The 23,535-nt window shown below is 38.1% G+C and overlaps 1 protein-coding gene across 1 annotated transcript; it reads right to left on the bottom strand.

Annotated features, from left to right (window-relative positions):
- Positions 1 to 5,708: 5,708 nt before the first annotated feature.
- Positions 5,709 to 7,826, bottom strand: rps16 (ribosomal protein S16). Its single transcript, XM_014988467.2, has 6 exons — positions 7,754 to 7,826; positions 7,611 to 7,662; positions 6,866 to 6,967; positions 6,297 to 6,393; positions 6,165 to 6,212; positions 5,709 to 5,894 (listed from the first exon to the last, which is right to left on the bottom strand). The coding sequence occupies exons 2-6, from the start codon at positions 7,656 to 7,658 to the stop codon at positions 5,749 to 5,751; spliced, it is 441 nt and encodes a 146-aa protein (XP_014843953.1). The 5' UTR covers positions 7,659 to 7,662; positions 7,754 to 7,826; the 3' UTR covers positions 5,709 to 5,748.
- Positions 7,827 to 23,535: the final 15,709 nt, after the last annotated feature.

The raw sequence follows: 23,535 nt of genomic DNA, 5'->3' as shown, positions 1-23,535 counted from the left end.
GACACGGCCAGCGCTGCCTACGCAAACGTGGAGGAAGAAAGAGACACAAAATATATAAAGAGGGTGAGAGGAGACACAGATATTTTAATGGGAGACAAAGGTTCAGCAGCGGGAGTCTTCTGGGACTAATTCTGCTTTAGTTCAAGTCTAGGTTAAATACGTTGAGAATGAGTCAATGCTGGCTGCAGAAAGTGTGACTAACAGAGCGGGTCAGTCACTGGGAGCCCTTTTCTGGCTGTTTTCTGACCAAAAGCAGACTGAGAGTGAAACATATGAGATAAATCCATCATCAGCCCCATGTTCTTTCTCAATCCTTGATGGTAACGAAGGGGGCTTTTGGGGGAACTGGCAAGAGAGCTGGGACTAATGGGAGCGTGGGAGTGTGGCATAAACAAAAGAGACATGGCTATAAAGCTTTCATTCACACATGAAAAAACAAAAAGATGACAATGAAATGTAAATATACACATAGACGGTGCCTTCAGTGAAGTCAGGAGCGAGTAGCTGCAAGATTAGCAGCTGCCAAGAAAATGAGAATTGTCATCATTTCTTAGAGCAGAAACTACATCAGAAAAACTTAATTTCAATCATTTTATCAATTTCCTTTCAGGATTCTTGAACTTTAAGAACTTGTAAGCATATTTAAATAAGCAGTTTAAAGCTCACAACCAGGCACTCTGCACTTCATCTAACCTCTCAGTATAAACGCTGAAATATAAATACAGTTCTGCACAACTTTATTTGAAGTTAGGGAGATTTCTTCAACTCGAACAGTTGCTAAGCAACCTGCTCAGACTCAGGAAAGCAACTAGTGATGATAAATGTCCAAATGTGTGCCCAGTTACAACTTCGGTGTAAAGACATTAGGAAGGAAGCTGTATTAGTTGCATGTGCAACAGCTGCTGGGGTTTTATTTATAATTTTGAAATAATTGTCTTAACAGACAAAATGGCTTATCAATCTCTGTCGTTTCTAATTACTTCTACATATTTGTAAATGTGGAAAGAAAAATAATAGGAAGACATGTGGCACAGCTGAAGCTGGCCTAATCCAGCTCGGTTTCCGAGGAAACACTTTCTCTAAGTGCTGCTGCAAAAAGAACATGCTCATCTGAAGAGATGGGCTCCTCTCAAAGGCAGCAGATGAGCACCAACGCCCTCATTAACACTCCCAGCTCAAACAGAAGCACGTCGCCCTGCTGAGCTGCAACATCTCAAATAAATCCGACATTTGGTTCTCCCTTCTGCAGTCCCTGGACGCTGAGGGCCTGGCTGGCACCTTCGGCCAACTGTTTATGCATTTTTTTTATTTTTGACGTGCAAAAATGACACGGAAAAGGTGTTGATATGATATCTGAGGCTGAACGGAACGGGTGCAATATTTTGCTTTTTTCGTGTTAACTGAAAAATGTGTGCTCATAAAGGCGTTAGAGGAGAGGTGCAAGGGGGGGCAGCAGTGATGACAAAGTGCATCCTGACCTAACACTTCTGTGTTTGTGGGATTAGGAGCCCTGTAGAGGCTGAGGTGTTAACAGAGGAAAGGCAGGTGCCAGCCTCGAGTGTGCATGTGTGTGTTTTGCTACAAAGAACTAAATCCAGAAATTAAATCTGACTGCATCATAGCTGTTTGTGTTGAAGATTAAATTGACACAATCCACCATCACAGCGTCTCATTTTCTAAGTTTAACAGAGAAAAGACTCAGAACTGAAGTCTAAACGACAGCTTAATGAGTAAAAACGTGTTACATTCAAAACATTGCACTGTTAAAAAGAATATTGAAGGATTTTAAATCTCAGCAATGAAAGTCTTGTAAATTATTGTAATTAACAGTGAATTCCTTATGTAAGATGCTGGTCCAGTCAGGTGTTATTTCTGTTGCAGCTTTTGTTGTTGCATTGTGGCTTTTACAGTTTGTTGACCTTCTGGGCCACCGTAACACAAAGTGAGCGCAATAAGCAAAAGCTAAACCGACATAAAAACAATTACAGAGGAGAATTCCTGCCTTTTTGTAGTTCAGTATTTGCAGATGCCCCTATATGTGGATGTTTCTGTGGAACGTGATTGCAAATTATTTGTGGAAAACCTGCCTATTTGGGGATTTTTCAGTGGAGTGTATCCAAAACATTTTGTAGAAAATGCAGCTTGTTAAGCTGAAATATTAATGCTACTTGACACACTGCTGTTTGGCGTTTGCAAAGATTTACAATTATGGAGCCCTGTGCAAAACTGGACACTTTAAGATTGTTGCAGTTTTATATTTTTAAAAAAAGAATAGCCTTAAATTTGTTCAGCCATTTGATGGAGTTGGCAAAGAAAGACGGCAACACAAGCATTGACGAAGCCTTGGACACTTGGAAATGATTTGGAAGTATTTTGAGTCATAAAAAATATTTTTAAATTCTGTGAGAATCATGTGCTTCTGTTTTTCCAAGAAACCTGTCAAATTCTGATAAATATTTTGATATTTATGAAATGTTTTTAACTTTATTAGAAAAAAAACAAGAAAGCCATTTTATTGATGTTATCTTTAGAACCACCTTAGAATTAGATAAACTAAAAGACAACACTGAACTAAATTATATCACATTGATTGCAGATCATTTTAAACAGCTTGTGACTAAAAAAACATCTTATTTTTGTTTCTTTCTGCTGTTGAAATCTTATATTATCTGATTGTTTTTAACTCATATCTCTAGTGAACTGGAAGTTTGCTAGTTGGACTTTAAATAATTTATTAGTAATTTAGCTGTTAAACAACCCAATTTCTACCCAAAATAATTACTTTTATTTTCTAAATGTTAATAGCATGTTTTATTAGTCGGCAACACTGATATTTAATTTCATTTTCTCCGTTTCGTGTAACTTGCAATTTGATTTATTTCAAAATAAGCAATTAGCATAATGCCTTATGAGTTAAACTCTTTGTTGGGAGCTAAAGCAAGACATATCCTCCGTCCTTTCCACCTCATTATTAGGTCCATTTAGAAATACGGGGTGAAACACTCATAAATTATGCAGTTATACATCTTCATGATGAGCGAGATATTTTAATGAGCTTCATGCTCAGCTTGTATATTGACATTTTCTGCAAGTAAAAGTCTTGTAAAAGGTCAGAGTGGGATGGTTTCTGGTCTCCTGACAAAAAGCACTGAATAATAGTCTTATAACTCCATCTTGCAACATGTCACATAAGCTAAGGAGCCGCTCTTCCAGATTATTCCAGTTCTATAATTCTATAATTAAGTCAGTTGGAAATGAAGCTTTCCTTTACCTCAGTGACTCAATAATGTGCTCAAACAAAGACTCAGAGGAGTTTTTCCTTCCTTCAGTCCTGCGGTACGCTGCATCAATTTACCGTCTGCTCCCAGGCCTGGTTTCCTGCAGCCATTTTCACAGGTGCAGAATGTCCCCTGCATAACATCACGGCCTTCAGGGGTGATGAAGGCGAGGAGGGGCAGAAAGTAAACAGCAGTAAACAACAGTAGCAGTGGGGAGTGGGGCTCTCCCTGCTGGGTTGATTATTAGAGGGCCGTAAACAGGCCCAGTCTTTCCCCGGGAGTTCACCGAGTGGGAACGGCTAACGCAGGCGGCCGACAGAGAAGCCGAACAACATCTGGGCCCCGAGCCCTCCTCATTGGGATTTGTTTTTGTGATGAAGAAGTGTGGGCTCGCACATCAGCTGCAGTTATGGGGAGAAGATTTTAAGTAAAACATCAAGACTAATTCTAACCAAAGGCAGATCATTTTCTCCTAAAAACTGAATAATTTAATATGCTGCTGTGAAACTGCCTCAATTACATGATGTTTTTTTTTATTCATCTGAGGTTCTGGTCTTATCAAAAAATCTTAACAATGTAAAACCGAAATATTAACCACAATTTGAACTAAAATTGTCTGGTCAAATAGAAGAAAAGTCCAGCAAAGCTTTGGCACCATTACCCTGTAAATCACCCAATAAACCAAGCAAGTACATTTATTTGCATTTTTCCCACCAAAAGGCGATTTTATATAGATATAAATATATTAATAGTATGCATGCATTTGTTCTTTCATAGATGGCGAGGAGCCAGCTGAACACATTTTCTAATGGCTTCCAGATGTGCAAGACTCTTAAGGCTCACATCACCTCTTTACACAGCCATGCAGCGCCCCCTGCTGGTAAGACTTCAGAACTCTTAATATTAAAACTAGAATTGCGTTGCAATTTCATTCCTGCTTTGCAAATAATTAACAAAAAAAAATTGATAATTTATACCTATTGTACTCCAAATAAAAAAATCCTAAGAGTATGTGTTGGAAATTCCAAAGGTTGCTGTAAATTCAGTCATATTTTAATGTTAGAATTGATATTTCAATAACCCTGAAGCAAACGTTAAGCCTTACTTCAAGCATTAGTTTTTTACATTGGTCTGAGGAGACACTCAGATCTTATCATGAATGTAATCATTCAATCAAACAAATAAAAGCTTGAAATAACTATATGCAGCATTCTAAAATAAAATATATGCAAAATATGCTACAGGTACCACATTTTATAACATGAGTACTTCCAAAACTGTCTTTCAACATATAGATGCACCTCAATAATCTAATTTTGAAAAGTTAATTAAACAAAGTGATATATTTAAGGTGTTATTTGATGACTGTGGCTTACAGCTAAAAAAAAAGAAACTAAATAATTAAAAGACACTATTCTATCAGTCTTGTTTGAAAAAGGATTCCTATACAGAAATGTTATGCTGTGGCTTTTGGGTTTTCATGAGCTGTATGCCAAAATCATCAGTAATAAAACAATAAAAGACCTGAAATATTTCAGTTAGTGTGCAATGAATCTAAAATATATGACAGTTTAATTTTTATCATTACATTATGGAAAATAATGAACTTTATCACAATATGCTAATTTTTTGAGAAGGACCTGTAATCATGGGGAAATCTGATGACATGACATTTTTTGGGACTCTACAGAGAACCACAAAAGGCCACTGATATTTACAACATGGCTGTTTACAGAGTGCTATACCCAACCCAAGTATATGCTTGGAAAGTTCTGTGGAAGGAAAATGTATGATGGTAAAATCATACTGTTATACATTGGGTTATGCAAAGTTATGCATAACCCAAAATGTAAATGTCAGATGCTGACATTTACAGATGTCAGCATCTGTAAATTGTTTATGTAGAAAAGACTGATTTTATGTACTGCAATATGATTGAGAAACTGAATTCAGCTTTTTCATTAACACGATTACATCTTAATTTACGATGACCTACTCGTTTTTGAATCCAAATATTCAGGATTAGCTGAAAAGCATCAACCTTATCCAACCAAAAAACAAAAACAACAAAGCAAAGAATAGGATATATTTTCCCACTCAATCCGTTTAATTTTCTTCTGAAATATAAAACCTTGTGTGAGCTTTAAGAACTTGGCCTCATCTCAGTTTGTTGCTGGAGCAGAGCTTTCAGACATGAAGGTTTGTGTTCAACCTGCTCCACAAAGTCGAGCCACTCCGCCTCTAAAACTGGAGTTAAAAACTTTCCTTTCTTACGGAGGCTCTACGTGGCTCTGGTGACTCTGTGACATACCTGTAGTTATGCTCCATCTGTTTCTTTAGCAAACATAATGAATCTGACATAACTGAACTGGAGCACCCTACTTTTTCATAATGCAGTGAGAATTCAGAGACTTAAGAAAAATTCAAACATTTGTGTTCCTCCAATTTATTAAGAAAATGTACAGAGCGCTTAACGGTAGGACTTCTGGTAGCGGGCACGGGCTCCAGGTCCACCGAACTTCTTGGACTCGCAGCGACGTGGATCAGCAACCAGCAGGGTCCTGTCGTACTGGATCAGGATGTCTCTGATCTCCTTCTTGGAGGCCTCGTCAACATCTGCGGCAAAGCAGAAGCACTCCAGCTTACAAATTTTAAACAACTTTGTGTTAAGTTATAAAACACATAATTTGACTGGATTTCAGCTGGAGATTCCAGCTGAAGTCCAAACAGCAGAAATTTATTTTCCCAAGCAATAAGTTTCCTCAACAGGACAGACGTTTAATTCACATTCCTGTTTTTAAATGAATGTTCCTATTCCAATTTAGAACAAGAGTAACTTGTCTGATCAGCAATGTAATAAAAAACAGTCCAAAAAATAATACATACACTTCTGGTAGTATGCAACCAAGGCTTTGGAGATGGCTTGACGGATGGCTGTGTAAAAAAAAGAAACATAATTAAGGAAATTGTCTTAAAACCTGCAAGAACAGCATTCAAGAACTACAGAGAGATGCTTACCATAGATCTGCGCAACGTGTCCACCACCCTTCACTCGGACTCTGATGTCAACGCCAGCAAATCGCTCCTTCCCAAGCAACAGCACAGGCTCCAAAAGCTAGAAATGATACCAATAAGACAAGATATTTTAAATGAGCAAAGACTAACCGTATTTACAAAAACGCAGGGCCTGATTGTCCTGTTGCATAAATATAAAAGATAAATCTGCAATTTTTTCCATCGGTGAATAGTCGAGTAAATGCTAATTACACATTCTTTATAAAATTACAAACATTTCTACTAGGACAACAAACTGCAATAGACTAGGAACTTCCAATAGCACCAACCAAGTATTTGACAACATACAAACATTTCATTGAATTACACAAAAGACATTCAGTTAATATTTTTGATTCCTCAATACTGAGAATAAAAGCAGTTGGAATTTAGGCAAAAAAAAAAGAAAGGGTAAAGACAAATTAAAGCATTTTCTACAAGTATTTCAAGAATTAATCAAATTTAAATCAATATTTCCTCGCACTGTAACAAAAATGTAAAGCCATGAACTGCTCATTCTCTGAGATACTCACCTTGTACTGGAGTGTGGCGGGTTCCACCATCTCCAGGGGTCTGCCATTCACCTTGATCAGGCCATTCCCCCTTTTGCAGTGGGCGACTGCTGTGGCCGTTTTCTGTGAAAGCAAACAAGTGATCACCATGTCAACAGGTCAAAAATATGGTCAGCTATAATAATCCAGCTGCCAAAGATATATACTAAAGTGGAAGTACGTCAGTATCACTGAAACATATTAGTATCTTTAATAAAAATGCTCAAGACTCTGGTTTGTGGACAAACCAAATTGACACATTATTATGCATTAGTAACTATGGACCACTCATGCATTTTTGCCACATATCTTCGCGCTGTACAAAGCCCGCCCTTACAAGTTCAGGCTAACAATATGAAACATGTATTTTTAACTTTATATGAGCAAGCATAGCCATTTCAATTTGTATGTGGATTCGTGTACACTGATTTTATAAGCTACAAGAAAACCTGAAACAAGGCGAGCTAAGCTAAAGCAGCTAGCCTTGTTGACCGGTGACAATCCATCATTAGCTTAAAATGGGCACTGCACAATATTATTCGTCATATGATATTATGACGAATAATATCATAAAAGTTTTTAGTTACATATGAGCATAAGTCAATCACATTACAGCAGCTAATATTTAGTAAATCGAGGCTAGTGTTTGATACTATTAGCTCAAGTCCGCTAGCGAGGCAGCATAGCTACCACACCACATGTGTGTTAAATTCAGTAAAATACTTACTTTACGTCCAAACACTTGGACAGATTGCAGTGGACCTTTCGCTGGCATGTTTCTGAAACATAAACAAAACAAACCCCGCTTCAGAAAACAATATATTAAAGTATATTTTATGATTTGAGGGGCGTTCAATAGGAGTAACACACCGTTCTCAGCTAGGGTGCCGTACGAAGAGACCGATGGGGTTTCACACGCCGAGCATCAGGGGCTACTTCACGACAATTGAATGAGCTTTGGGGTAGATTTTCGACAGTTCTTTTCACTTTACGTTTTTGTAACTGGGAATTCCGCCTCGTCTCTGTGGTTGCACTATTCGGCTGCTTCAGTCTAAAGAGCCGCTTCTTTTGACTTCCTAAGGGTTTTCTGTTATTACAACTTAAATCGTAGAGATCTTTAATAAAGCTTCATGTTTTATTTATTAAATAATTAAAATGTAAATAATCACAGCATATTTTATAGGAAGATAGAGTATGACACTAAAATTTTGTTTCTATGGGATTTTAATAGAGCACGTGGTAAACAGATTCAAGTACACAGACATCTAAATGAAAATGTAAATGTGGTTTATTGATGGATTTTAAAAATTGTTAGAAAATAGTGAAATTTGAAACATAGTGGAATAAAACATAAATAAATAACTCTAAGCATCACATTTATAGGAACTAGACCAAATAATACTGAAAAGGTATTTTGATTATTTTATTCAGTTTGCCATGCTTATATCATAAGAATACAATTGCACATTAATTCACCTAATTGCAACTCAATGCATTTATATAAAATAATGCATTCACCTTGATCTGTGAGTGAAAATATCCCACATTTGCCCAGAGAGAGAAGGTGCTCAACACAACAGCAAAGGGAAACAAATCACTAATCTGCCAGGTGGTAAACAGCAAATTATTTAAAGAGAACACCAATTTAAATAGAATAGTGGTATAACATCTATGTAAAAATGTATGTAAATTCTTTTCAATTTTCTATCATTTTATCATTCAACCAATTAAAGTTTACACTGTTTCAGCATGTTGTTTTTAATTAAAGTAGGCATGGTGAGATTATTTATTTATTTATTTAAGTATCTTTAAAGTTTATGTGCTGTGTCTCCTCTGTTTAATCTTTTTTGCACCGCCACATTTAAAGATCACGCATGACCCCTTTTACAGCAAAAAATTATGAACCTCAGACTACAAAAATCACATCCAAAATGTTGTTAGCTATCAAAGTTACCGTTTCTTTGCACCAACCATTTAGATTATGCACAGTACATTAAAAACCTTAAGGTGAGCAGAAACAGATATAATTTCCTCTTGTGTGCCACCATGTTAAAAAAAGAAAAATAACTGTCAAAGCAACAAAAAACAGAGAAAGTCGGTCCATTTGTCTTCTGCCAGTTCAAGGGAAAAAGTTCAACTTGCTATCAGAAAAAAACAACAACATTAGTTTCTTAAGCTAGAAGTTTCTAGGAACACTGATAAGCTCCACTTTGCTTATAAAACCATCTGATAAAGATTTGTTCATATAAAATTGTGCTCAGTCTAAACTTAGCCTCATAATTTAGAAGACAACAGCTCCCTCTGGTGTAGGTTAGTTGAATCTAATCAGTTTCAAGTGGAACACCATGCTTGCTTGCATGATACTGGGCAAAAACAAGATAATTTTTCTGGAATAAATCATCATCAGTTACAATTAATCCCTCCCTAAGTACGTTTTCCTTCAGAGATCAAAGGATCCAGCTCTGCTAGGAGTGCAATGCTACATCTGAGGAATTTAGAAGTTTAAATAAGGAAAAATGAAAATAGATTTATATTTTTTATAAGGCTAAATCCAGGCTACAAACATGGGCAATATTTGAACGACTTACTGCTTTTCATATGTAGGGTATGACATCAAACTCTCTTTATGTATCTCAGGAAGGAAATAAACTGGCAATATGTAAAGATTGTTTTAAATTTGATTAATGTGACAGTGGCATATTTCTAATCTCTCTTAAGATGTGTTCTGTGTTTCAATGCAAAAAAAATATTTTTCAGCCTAACAGGACAATCTTGTTGTTGGAGGCGGTGGGTTGGTTGGGTCATTCAGCATCTTGGGAATCTGTATACAGAGACGTGAGTCATTTGTGCTGTACCTACCTATGTCTGACATTTACTGAGTGAGACTGGTGTTTATGGTGTCAGCCACGGGTGAACAGGCACCTGGCTTCTTTTATTGTCAGAGACTGCTCTGTTTCTGGAGTTGCCTCCTCTGGATGGGTAATTATGTTAAAAAGCGCTTTCAATTTCGATTCTTGCACTTTCCTGTTGCTCCAGATACATATTTTGTGTTTATTTGATTCAGAGAGCGCTCAGCAGCTAAACTCTCTGTCCTTGTCCTTTCCCTGTTTCTTTATATGGCTTTATGTGCCTCAAGCGTAGGCCTATAAAGCAGGGCTGGGCCAAGCTTGTATGTGGCCTCAAGCAGAATTGGACTTGGGGCTCCTCTTCCTGTCAAGAACATCACCACCACTAACAGTGTTTCCAGACCATTTTAAAACGCTTTATCCACATTGAGGTGAGTATTACTAGAAAGTAGTCATTCAAGTGATATTTGGGGGGGAAGAGAGACTGAAATGAAAGACCGCTGTGATACCAAAAAGAACCACATCATCTACAAAAATTAAAGAGCTTCCACAACTACACTCCTTCCCTGCTAAGACTACGCCTTAACATTGTGTCCATGAATGCCACAAACAGTTGTGCTGACAAAGGACAGCCCTTTCTTGTAGCCAAACATCACTTAAAACTCGACAACAAACTCTGATAGCAACCACCTTAACATTTCTTGTTGTCAAAATATCCGAGGGGACATGGTCGTAAACTCCTCAAAGATCTGGTGCACTGATCCAGGACGAAAGCTGTACTGCTTCTCCCGAATCGCAGGTTTGACACTAGGCTGAGCTTTCTTTCCAGAGTTTTATGGGCAGAAATAGTGCATAAATAACAGTAAAAGTGGATCCTTTCTGTCCTTTCTGCGGCTTTGTTGGGTCATCATAAGGAGGATCCCATCTGCTCATTTCTTGAACTCTCTCGTTTGGCTTAGCTATTTCCTTTTCAGTTCATGCATGAACGTTTACAAGCCAATAGATGAACGTAGGGGATGTATCTTTGGACCTAGACTGCCAGTATCTACATAAGAGTCAGACAGACGGAAGAAACCCAAACTGGGAACCCAGTAATGTTTGATAAGCTTCCACATAAACCTGTCGGGAACCAGTCGACCACCACCACAATCACTGTCTGAATGGGAGGCATGCTGAGGCTGCTGTATCATTCCCGACTTCCTGCTGTGTTCGGCAGCCTGCTAAAACATACAGCCCTTTTCTCTTACCAGCTGCCAACTTCATCTGTACAGAGTCCAGAGCTCTCTGCTATTTACATTGTGAGATTGTGGCTTTTGAGTTGTTCAGGTTTGAGGTTTACAGACGATGAAAACTCCGCATCCACTCGTCAGGTTATCCTCTGTGTATACAGTCGATAAAAATTGTTGCATTTTGAAAAGATCAGACACCGAAATCTCGCACGGGGACCTGAGTTTGCGGCTTTACGAGACTTGCAGAGCTTGCAGGAGGAGAAAGTCTGCGCTCATCCAGTGAAAGAGCTGGCAATAAATAAAGAGCACACCATATATGTGCATTTCCTCTCCACGGCCCTATGGAAACACATCACCTGGAGGCGCGACCTCTGGACCTTGTCTTGTCACAGCACCCTGAGCATGAGGCAACGCTTTCAGATTTACAGTGCAGGAGATGCTGTTCCCGGCCAGCCATACTGTCTCATTTGACCATAATAGGCCTCACGGCAGTTGAAAAAGAGGTTGCTGGTAGCTGAAGTTTCGCTGAGCAGAAGAAGAAGATCTGCTAAGCTCGGTAGGCAGTGAGGCCTGGAGGGGCAGCTGAAGGTTTAGCGAGGTACACAGAGGTGAGGACGCCATGGCAACAGGGGAGAAACAGTTCTGGGTTCATGAGGCAGAAAAGTGTCTTCTCTGAGAAACGGCTGTGAGGGCCGTAAATCTGCGAGGATGGAGGATTGGATGACAACAGAGCTTACCTTTTATATCCTCGCATGAAAATCCATAAATGGCTTGTTTTATTTAACTGTGAACTGCTTGGAAGGTTTACAGTTCTCTTCAAAACAGAAGAAGTTTCTTACGGTGCAACAAAGTAGAGCTTATTTGAATCAACTGGATATTTTTTCGTAGTTTCTGGTTCACTAAATCCTGTCTGTGTTATAGTCTGTGGTGTTCAGCATCCTTCACACTATTTGAGCGATATTTTAACCTTTTACCAAAAGGTAGCCCACCAATGCAGCAATTGTAGCATTTTCACAGATTTAAGAGTTACCACCGTGCATAATTATGCCGTAGCAGCTGTTAAAATTGATGTCTATTGAACAGTTTGACAACTCAGAGCAAAATAACATGGCCTGCTGTTGAGCCCCAGTCTGAACTTGAGCCTGTTTCATTAATTTGCTATTTTAGCTCACATTTGTCGCATAGCAAAAGACCGTGCAGCTGTCCCGTCATCTGTCAGCTCCCCTGAGGTCTTCTGGAGTCTGAATGTCAGGTAATGGCCAAGTGCTGCAGCCTCTTCTACCAGCAGGAAAAGTTTAGCCAGAAAAAGTTCCAACATACACAATATGCAGTTTGAATTAGATATAAAAACAAGATACATAACCGTTTTTTGTCAGAATAATACAAAAGAGAATTATTCAGGCAATTTTTTTCTTACACCTTTCTTCAAATTCACAAGTTTACATAGATTAAATTTACTTATAACAACTTAAAACAGGCCAGGCACTGATTCAGTTTTTCAGATCCAGCAACTGAAGGTGCAACATTTGTGTGTTCAAACAAATATGAGAAAATAAATAATGTAGAGCTTATTTAATGTCCAACCGTCATAACGTCCTGGAAAGAGAGATTTTAAGTTCCACAGATAAACATTTTCAAACTGCATAAGAAACTCTTTTGGGTTATAGGTGCATGTCATTTCCTATTACATAAATAGCTCTTGTTTTGTGAGAAAGATTTAGAATGGACTGTTCTGAAAATCTAACTATCACAACAACAAACCACATCCAGCTGCTCTAAAAGCCCTGTTACGTATTTCAGAGGCTTTGTGTTTATGGAGCAAGTTGATGGGCTCAAGGCCTCCCTTAAAAAACAGAATTCAATCAGCTGATCTGGTATCAGAGCTGGACCAAACCTGCAAACATAACAGCCTCTTCATTTCTCGTTCATGCTGTCTCACAAAGTACTGGTACTTCCCCTCTATCCATCTCTTTGTCTCTTTTTTTGACATGCACACGTGTTTTGCTCGCCCACATTATCTGCTTCATCACTCTCCTTCTTCTCTTGTTCCATCTCACACTCGGTCTCATCCCCCCCTACGTATTTTTCTCTGTCTTGCCCTTTCAGAGCGAGTGTTCGTCTGTGGGTGTGGGTCGACTCTGATCAGGGTTCATGCATGAGGCACGGCAGTGGGGTGAGGACTGGATGACATCTGTAGGGTCATCATTGCACCAAAGCCTGTCTTACTCTTCATCCTCTTCTTCTTCCCTCCTCCCTGCTTCTAGATGGGATCTGGAAGACAGACCTCCAGCCTACTTTGATCAGGATTCAATTAAAAGTCAAAAACACGATGACAACATGAAGTTACAACTTGCGGTTTCTTGTCAGACGTTAGATCAAGCTTGGTCATGCCTGCTCATATTTTGCATCACCACTCCTTCCCTTTATCAGTTCAGTTATTTGGAAACACATCTGTATTGTGTTTCCTATCACGCTGAATCTCTTTGCTCAGACACACTGTGTTCCAGGGTCCCTGAGGGAGAGGAGATGGGGCTGGGAAGCTCTGATGGGAAAGTGGGCCAGCTCTCTTAGCCCTCCGCTGGAGAGCTCCATAAAAGGTCTGGAGAGATGATGTCGTGGACTCTGTCCCCCCCCCCACACACACACTCTCCTTATGTTTTTTGTTTTTTTTCTTTTTCCTCCCTCCCCACAGCAAGCGGAGAAGCCCAGCAGCAGAGCCAGGCTTGGGCCAAGCTCATCAAGCACATGAGCGAAACACACGACGATGATGACTTCATTCAGCCGAAATAGGGCTTCCATCCATCATCAGCTGGGAAAAGCTTGTTATGAAACTCAGGATTTCCTGAACTTGGGGATTTTTCAGTGTATTCTGTATTCATACTGTGCGATTTAACCATCATTTTGAGCATATATTTTTGTTTCTAAAAGAAACGTGGGGCTGCTCTTGAGTTCCTTTTAATAGACACAAAAAGCAGAAATGCTGCAGCGCCTTAGCAACAAGAGATGCAGAAGTAGTCTTTTGCAACTCTCAGTTGGTTAAGAGTGTAACCAACTGAGGTCATTGTAACAAATGCATGCTTCAATCTAAACATTCCCATTGTATGGGTGATTTTAAATACTTTCCCAACGCACTGTACAGTAAAGTTACTGATGCTCAGTCACGGGGGTGTAACTATGGTCGACATCCTTCTTGCACAGCTGCTGGCCTCGAGGATGAAACAATATTTTTTTCCATTGTAACATTTGTAATTAAGATCAAGAACCACTTTATGCTTACAAACGCTGAAAAGAACATCCCCTTGTTGAATACAGCAACCACATTGGAAGTGTTTCACTTCTCTACAGGTGAACACCAACACCTCGATGGTGGTGATCTAAGAGCCATCTGCTGTTATCTGGAGAATGTTCTCTGCACACTTCATGGACATATATGTCCCACCGCTTTGACTTCTCTGCTATTTTTAGCACTGGCCCTCCACCGAAGGTTGTTATGATGATGTCACAACCTTTTGAAAACAATCTGGCCGTTTATCTTGGATTGGACTTCCTATCAAATCCAAGATAGGAAGATAGGAAAAACATTTTTTGTGTTTGTTCTGTTTGTTTATCAGTTGAAATGGATGTCAAAATAAGAATTTGGACTTATTTAGCATCACTAAACTGATAAAAAACAAACTCATGTATACATTTTATTTATACATGTATAACTGAAAATAGCACCAAACTTGAAAATTATTTGTTCTTGATAAAGATTTCTGTTACTCAGTAGTTAAATCATCTTCTGTTCCATTCCATTATTAGAAAGTTTAAATTCGGTGTGTTTTTTAATCGATAATATAAGAAGAAAGTATTAAAGTTTTAGACATATGCTGTCTATTTATACATGTGATTATTGTAACTTGTTGAATAAGTCAAATAGATTTACAACATATGTGAGGATGAATTAAATTAGTCCTGGAATGCAAAACATTCTGAAAACATATCAACTTTTGCAGCTTACTGTTAGCCTAGCATAACAATCAGTACTGATCTTCCAACATGCATCAGGATCTGAATTCAAATTATTGGTACAGATCCTATTCTACATAAGATTATCTATTTAGAATTTGTTATAGGAATAAAAGTGCAAATGTATGTCTTGAAAGCATCAAAAATAATGCCAAATTGTCAGTTTTATCTTAAAAGTTCTTAAAGAGTGCAGGGTTTGTCCTGCACCAAAAACAGTTTTAGAAACAATGTCATTTTATGCAGGAAAGTAAGTATAGACTATGGATGAAATTTGACGTTTGTTGATGACAACCAACTATTTTCACAAAAAAATAACTTCTTATTTATTCTACTTGTGGTTAGAAAATATGGTTATGACTCAATAGATCTACCAACAGGAGATTGCTAAGAGTTATTTTGGTTTGTTAAGGGGCCCTTCTCTGAAATATATAATGAGAATATACAGAAAACAACAGAGATAAGAAACCAAAACAAATTGAATTGGCATTTCATGGGTAGAAAACGGGCTACAAAAAGACCAAATTGACCCAGAGTCATTTCTGTTTAACCCACCTTCTGTGTAGGTCCCACTCCCGTGGAACTCTCCATTCTCTTGTTCTTTGTTGCAAGACCAAAGTGGAGCTTTTAAAAGATCCCATATGTGATAGTGTCACTTCTCACCTTGTCAGCTGCAACATTGCCACACCTTCTTGTGAGGTCGACACCTAACTGATAACACTGCTGAGTCAAAATGTACAGTCAGCCAGTGCAATAACTGCCACTAATGTGTCCAGGACTTCATCCACTGTGTTAAAATATAAACTTTTCATGGAGGATTATGTATTGGCAGCTGTCTTCTTGACCCAGTTTTTAAGACTGTCCCTCTAATTGAGGTTTAGTTTCTGCAAGACAAACGTGTTTTTTTTTTACGAATTATAAGACAATGGTAGAAATAAATGTGAAGGAGCTTGACCTTTTCACTCGTTTCTGTTCGCCACAGTTTCAAAATCAACACAAAGCGAAGTGGGATTTTCACCTTGTGAAAAAACATTGATATATTTCACACTTATTAATTGAGACAAAATAGAATCCATTTCTGTTTATCTTGAAACATATACTGAAGCACATAGAAAGGTTTGCTGTAGATGGTACAGATAATACTGCCAGATAGCTGCATAAAGGGTTATAATCATATGTGGGTGGTTTCACTGCAGCTGAGCAGCACAAGTAATGCTTATCTATTTAAAGCTGCTGCTTCAGGCCTTCTTTCTGAAGTATGGCGTTGGAGCTTTGCCAGATGTCATTTTCTGTGTAACTAGAGAGAGTTAATGCAGATTTAATGGCTGTCTGCTGATTGATAAAGACGCATGGCATAAAGTACTTTTGAATTTCCTTTACAATTGTATTCTAAGTATTCACTTCACTGGGGGTAGTTCTTTTAAGCTGACACTAATTGTTGCTGGCTTTGATGAAGTCCCAATGATATCTTTTCAGCAAGTGTTAGGAATATGAAGGTTGTGAGAGATTAACACATTAAAAGAACAAGACGTATGGCACCTGGTAACAGAATCATAACCCTGGAAGTACCGCTCGTGATAGACGAGACGATCTGTGACCGTTGGGCTGAGGGTATGAATTGTTCAGACGTACAAACCTTGACCATCCACGGGGTTGAGTTCAGTTCACAGCGTGTAAGTGGTATTTTTAAAGCTGACAGAGCAGAGGCTTTAGACACCAAACACAGCTCTGTTTTTCCGCTCATGATCCTTTTCATCAAGGTGAATGGAAATAATGAGTGCACAGGGCTCTATGGCTAAATCAAGAACTGTAAAACAGGATAACCAAAGCCTTGAGGAGATCTAGGAGATAAGTATTGGCAGTGGAACAATACAAAGTATGGGAATGTCTGTAAAGTATGGGAATGTCTGTTTCAGCTGCTGTTTCAGCTGCACTTTAATTAGATTTAATATGTTTTTTCACTCACAAACTGGATATAAAAACAAAAAAATATTTTAACAAGTGTTGATCGACAAGCTTCAGAAACTTTTTATTTACTTTTTATTAACTCTTCTTGAGTTTACTAGTCATAGGGTAGCCTACAGGGTTATTAATTTGTGTTGAATTTAGTTAGATAACTAAACCTATATTTATTTAATCAAACCATCAGCTAAATGAAAAACATTCATGGCTGTAGCTGAATTTATGTTTTAAATTCTTTACTCGAGCTTGTAGAATAAACATGAATATATTCAAAGAAGCAATAAAATAAATACCTCAACATTTTGCGAAATTAAGTAAGGTAAGTAAGGAAATTAATTTAGGATTTAATTAAATGCAATTTAATCCTATCTAAAATTTGTTACTGTTGTAAACTATTAGTTATAGTTGTCAATCTAGTGAATCAGCATTAAAGTGCTTTTACGTTTTCTTTATTTCAAATCATTGTAAACATATGAGCAGTATCTAGATAATAAGAACTATATTCTACTTCCACCTCTTTGTGCAACATAATTTACTCAAGACTAAATCTTTGAAAGGACATGAAAATATTAAATATTTGTATTAAATATCTATTAAATTATTTTCCTCAAAACCACTTTAGTCTAAATAAAAAATTTTTGTACATCATCTTCAATTACAAACTTGTGGTTTTCATAACCAAATTACATATATTTAATATGATCAGAGCTCAACAAAATTGCCCTGCTTACTGTTTTTCACCAGGTTAAGACAGTCAGTCTGGACAAGGACCACTTCATGTCCACTGCTGACATAAGTAATAATTACTCAGAGCATGCATGTGGGCACAAGAGAGCTGTTGGAGACTTGAAAGATTGCACTAAATATGTCTCACAGCCTCCACTACAATCATGGGGATACAGATATACGCTCCTCTTCGTTTTTGCATCAATGACGATTTATATTTCCGACAGCAGAAAATGATGTTCTTTCTTTTTATGGTTTGTGTGGATGAAATGATTCATTGTAGCCTTTAGCTCTAACCTATTACAAGCTCCACCACAGCTCCAGATTTTGCCCTATTATTAGCCTTTTTTCTCCAGGAAACAAGGTCACTCAAATAGCCCAGTGTTATTAGGCTTTCGCCACTCATTTGGTCTTAAAGGAACATGCACTGTCGAAATAAACGTGTCTGCATCACGCACTAAGTCCTCTGCTCATTTGCAAATGCCAGACATAACACAGCCTCCACACACTTGAACCAAGTTAGCATTGTCAAACCTCCATTGTTATCCAGCCAGCATAATGGTGTGGGACTGAATAAGCAGAATCAAGTGATGCTCTGGTGATATAGGCCCTGCTGGGTGAAAGCAATGGCCCTATTTTTGTTCGGGGGTTAGAGCTCAGCTGTTGTCTGCAAGTAATCCTCCTCCAATTCTGCTCAATCCCAGGATGGCTATATCTGCATATTAGCGCAGTGCAAACAGACTTTAACATGCATGCATATTTTTTCTTTAAATTCTGACTGAAGTTTGCAGGCACAAATTCATGTCTGTGCATTATTCTCAAAATTTCTGCTGCATTTGCAACATTAATTGCTGCCACATGGAAACAGGAACCAAGGCCTGGGCGCGTAAATCAGCTGGAAAGATCAACGTAAAGTCCAGCTGGATACATAGTGGATTTTCTCAAATTTAATTAAAGTGAAAACTATACAGTATATGCAGACTTAAACCCCTTTTTTGTTAGCGTTGTTCCCCCAAAACACAGTTTTGTCGTCATCAACTACCATTATCATAATGTTACCACAACCATGCTTGATAGTGGCGTAACTTAAATGACATCGACACTTATGATCACTAGATGAAAGCTTCTGACCAGAATAATTTGAGAGTAGTGATTGTATACATGGTTCACATGGTTCAGTTTCTTATGGCGTTCCGATGTTGATTGTGGTGAGGAAATTGTATATTTGCACTATCCAAATGGTTTCCAAACAAGTGGGAAAATTGTGAAAGATTTTTTTCCTTAGTAGTCAGCAACAAAAACATTTTTGCTACAGTGGTCTGTTTTGCGGTTTTTTACGTGAGGGACAGTTTCAAAATCGTTTTTGTGGCACGATAAAAACAGGCCTCATGGTGTCTGACTGAGAGGGTCAGAAGGCCTGATGAATCCCCATCTGCCTAATTCTCAACATCACTTTTTAAAAGTCTTCTGATAACATCAAAGCATGACTATTTCTATATGACCTGATAAAGAGGCTGTTGGTAAGGGAGATGAGTGTGTCAGCGTCAGGGGCGCCAACAACAGGCTTTTGGGTGACATGGGAGCATGTAAGTGTGGTGTCTGGCTTCTCTCAGATGGGACTGAGGTGTCCACACTTCACCAGTCACCCGTCTCTGAGTGCTATTTGTCTGGGTCACCTGCACTGACACGCTGGTAGCTTGAAACAGAGACAACTTGCTTCTTCTTTGGCTGCTGCTGTGACTTCTTCAGTTCATTGCCGAGTAGTTTGCACAACAGAAAACTCAAGGAGAACCGTTTCTTGCTTTGTCACCCATGAGGTCATCAGGAACAGATCCCTTCTGTCTGCTTCCAAAACCATTAGCAATGCAGTTTTCTCTTGGGAACTGACGTTGATCTGAGTTTTTCACGTGACAACTTCAACATGAGGATCCTAACTATGTCAAATGTGGTGGTCTGCACATTATTAGCCTCTATTATGAAATTTGTGCAGGTGTTATGTTTGCCGAACCAATGAAATGACAGAAGGTAGCCCCACTAAACACTACAGAACTAGCTTTGTGGTGTTGAGGCCATGCAGTCAGCTTTATTTTTGTGTAATGAATAACAACATCGTGTAATTTCTGGTATGTGAAAACCTAATAAAAAACTGATTATTTTTGCTATCTCCTATTATGCAGAACCCTTGAAACATTATGGTGACTGTAAATTAGTATTGTAAGAATCTGATTTTGATCAGTTTATTGGGTTAGATGACTCCATAACTGTTTGACAATACCATCTTCTACTTCCCAAAAAGGGCCTGGTTGAAACTGACTAATCCTCAGTAGACCAAATAAAAATGCACGCACCCTTGTACATTTACAAAGTGAGACAAACAACCAGCCTCCCCCTCACCAGCTGTCTTTACTCCACACTTGACTTGCACACCTCATCTGGTTTCACAAACCACACTTGTAAGCATCTCCCTTAAGAAATACCCGACCTAACCAGTCAACAAGAGCTTCCTCTGAGAATTCAGACATCAGTACTGGCACTGATGTCATACGGTTGTGAACGTGCCAACACTGAGACATTCTGTTTTTGCTGTTAATCAACACACATGACCGTCTCTGATGCTGCAGACAAACCGAAAGAGAGTGCAGACATAATTTTCTGTTACTGACAAACCTGAGTCACTTCCACAGAGTTTTATTTTTTTTTAGGGAATAGGAGCAACAGTCAGAGGAGATCAAAGCGGCGGGTGCTGACAGATCATGGTTTGCGTCAGACATTAAAATCTACCTGGGAAAACCTCATGTGTCACATCACTGACTGTTTGAAATGATTATCGGCAAGTCCCTATTTACCTGGAAATGTAATCTTAAACAGCCTTAGCGTAAGATTAGTCTGTGATTCTTGCAATTACTAATGTGCTCAAACATTGAGTGTAGTGCTGATACAGTATCACTTATATAAGTGAAGCTGTCCAACTAGATGCATAAACAGGATCCATCCATGAATGCTGGTATATGTAAAAGAGATTGGAAGCTTTCAGGGCAGAAAAAGGGTCTTTAGTCTTGTCTGACAAGAGCACCTTCTTTTGTGCTTCTGCTTTTCCCCTTTTATGGTTAATGGTCAACTACAAATGGCTCTTCAAATGGCTTTTTTCTTTTCAATGATTTTCTTTTCATGACACTCCTACAAAGAAGAGAAATGGACTATAAGATGTTCTGTCAACAGCATCTGGGGAAGTGTAGACTCCATCAGATCTTTGTCCCTCCCCTTGCATCATGGGAGTCGGGGAAGTTGTGCCAGAGACTTTTGGATCTCTGTCAACAGATTCTGACGCCTGTTCAGGATCCCTGAAGAAGCTTTTCCAGGACTGCCACTGAGTTGTTGATTGTTTTGTTGATTTATACCTACAAATGGAAAGTTAAGTGAAAGGAAAAATGTTTGCAAGCAACAAAAATAACCTCCTTTTTAAGGACTCTGCAGGTCATTATTTGACACCAATTGAAGAGTTTGGTGTGTAATTACCATGATATCATTGTGTTTGACCAGCCAGCTGACTCGCCTGACTTAAACCTCATGAGGCATCGAAGATGATACACCCAGTAAAGCAGACAAGCTGGAACCATTAAAGCCACCATGGCTACCTTTATAGCTCAGTAGTGCCACAGTCTGATCAAATAGACTTGATTTGGCTCACAGTACTGGATTTCATTGTTCGTGTAAAGAATAACTTGCCTTTATTTAATTTTTATTTCTACTGAAGCAGGTAGTCTCTTTTTATACATATATAAATAGCAAATTTCCAAGATATTTAACAATTACATTAATGAAATAAAGTCTATGCATGCATTACAGGATATGGGACCCAAATTTTGCTTAATTGTTAAGTCTATGCTAACACAGTGAGCTGTGGTTAATCATTTTGGAAAACCTCAGTTTTCACTATCAGGTGTGCCTTTAAACTTCCCTGAGGACAACACTGACTGAAGCCTCTGGACAACAACCTGACAGTGAAACTGATGATGTTTCACATCCTTATGACTCAGGGGAATCACAGCCTTTCCCCCACTCCATCTCTACTAACCATTCCTCCTAACGTTTGCCGAATTAAATTACCAAAATTATTTCACAGTCACACAATTTCTGTGCCTAAATGAGAAAATAATAATGTTATATGAATGGCTCACAGTTGCATAAATGCTTCAGATTTTTTTTTTCTTGAACAGATTTTTATCCAGGATGTCAGGTCCACATTTGGTGGGTGGCATCTAATCATGTACATTCACTTTTGAGAGAGAGATAACATCATTATCATCTGTAATGACTCCTCAGAGAGGAAAAAAACAATCAATACCAGGGCCACACTTCATACCCTCAACTTACATGTGAGAAGGTAATACTGCAGCTCCTGCTGAGTATACACGGTTCTCTGCCAACAATAACAGATGGCTGTGTTGAAATAAAAAAGACTTTATGCCTGACCACCTTGTTTTTGCTCCAGGTTGAGAAGGACCACCAAGGTGCTTTAGTCCTCCAGACATTACAAGCTCTTCAAGTGTTACTTATCAAATTCCTGCAGGTGCTCTCTGGTGAGATGGATTTTATTTCTCTCTGTGAAAAGCAGCGCGTTTCCATGACATGGAAACAAATAGATTGCATGGGACAAAGCTGGTAGAGCCCTGTCATTGATGCATTTATGCGTGCACCGAAGTGAAAATATCTTGACAATGAAAGTTTGTTTGGTTAGCATGAGAGAAAAAAAAATTCCTTCCACTTCCTGAAATGAAAAGATAAAAGACTAAAAGACTACCCACCTCAGTGTTGACAGTTAATTAGCATCACGCCTTACAATAATAAAACATCTTTAAGAGTTATAATACCAAGGGTTGCAAGCCATTGCGCAGCACTCATAAAAATAAAAATAACTTAAAATATAAGACAGGCACAGTTTTTTTCTTTTTTGTAAGGAATGATATTCAAATAATTTGTTTTACCATAATAAGCTGTAAAGCAGTGTCTCTCTACATTTTGCCACAATACAACCACAAATTGGTGGGAGATGAGAAGATAAATGTAAACACAAGGCAATACTGGAGGAAATTACTAAGGCAATGCAAAAGACCTGAAACTGAGGTGGAGGTACAACTTCTATATAAACCTTTATATAAATATACAGTCAGAGCTACAATAGAATAGTTTAGATCAAAGAATATTATATTCATATATTTTGTGTTTTTTTCCCTTTCTAGTCTGTACATCTTGTATGTTTCTTTCTCCAAATCAGTGTACCCTGCTGAACATTACTTTTATATTGAGTATGGTATTTGTTAGTGCACAGTATTATTTTTATGTTTTTTTTTATTTTATGTTTGTTCCTGGCGTTCAGTCTCCATTTTTTTTACATGTATTTTATCACCTGTGATAAAATACATTGGCACCAAAATTTCTTCCACTGTGGGTCAGCAAAGGTTATTTCTATTCTATTCTATTCTATTCTATTCTATTCTATTCTATTCTATTCTATTCTATTCTATTACCGGACATACCATAACATTTATATGTACTTTAGTTTGTATAAAAATAGTCAGATCATCAACTATGTATTTTGAAGAATATTGAATTGATGAATCTGTTTGATTAAGTAATAAAAAAGAAACGCTAGCATGGTTACAATTAAAAAATAATTAAGAAAATTACAATTTTGCAGCGCTTGTGTATTTAGTCATGACACCAGGAATGTAAATAAATAAATGCATAAAAAAGAGGAAGGAATTTAAATATTATTCACTAATTGTACTTTTTAAATTTATTTATATTTACTACATTTTCTGAATTGTTAAACCTGTTCTCCAGTGAATGTGTACGACACATAATACAGTATGAAATTGTATTG

Source organism: Poecilia mexicana, unplaced genomic scaffold, assembly GCF_051168715.1.
Source record: "Poecilia mexicana isolate PSO_F unplaced genomic scaffold, ASM5116871v1 scaffold_23, whole genome shotgun sequence".
In the NCBI taxonomy this organism is placed as follows: Eukaryota; Metazoa; Chordata; class Actinopteri; order Cyprinodontiformes; family Poeciliidae; genus Poecilia; species Poecilia mexicana.
The sequence above is the reverse complement of the archived record's forward strand: the minus strand, read 5'-3'. Positions and strand labels throughout refer to the sequence as shown.

Excerpts from the sequence above, each read along its gene's own strand:
- rps16 (XM_014988467.2), bottom strand. The coding sequence starts at position 7,658 with ATGCCAGCGAAAGGTCCACTGCAATCTGTCCAAGTGTTTGGACGTAAA. Across the intron at positions 6,394-6,865 it reads CCGCCACACTCCAGTACAAG|CTTTTGGAGCCTGTGCTGTT; the intron begins GTGAGTATCTCA and ends TATCATTTCTAG. Across the intron at positions 6,213-6,296 it reads ACACGTTGCGCAGATCTATG|CCATCCGTCAAGCCATCTCC; the intron begins GTAAGCATCTCT and ends TTTTTTACACAG.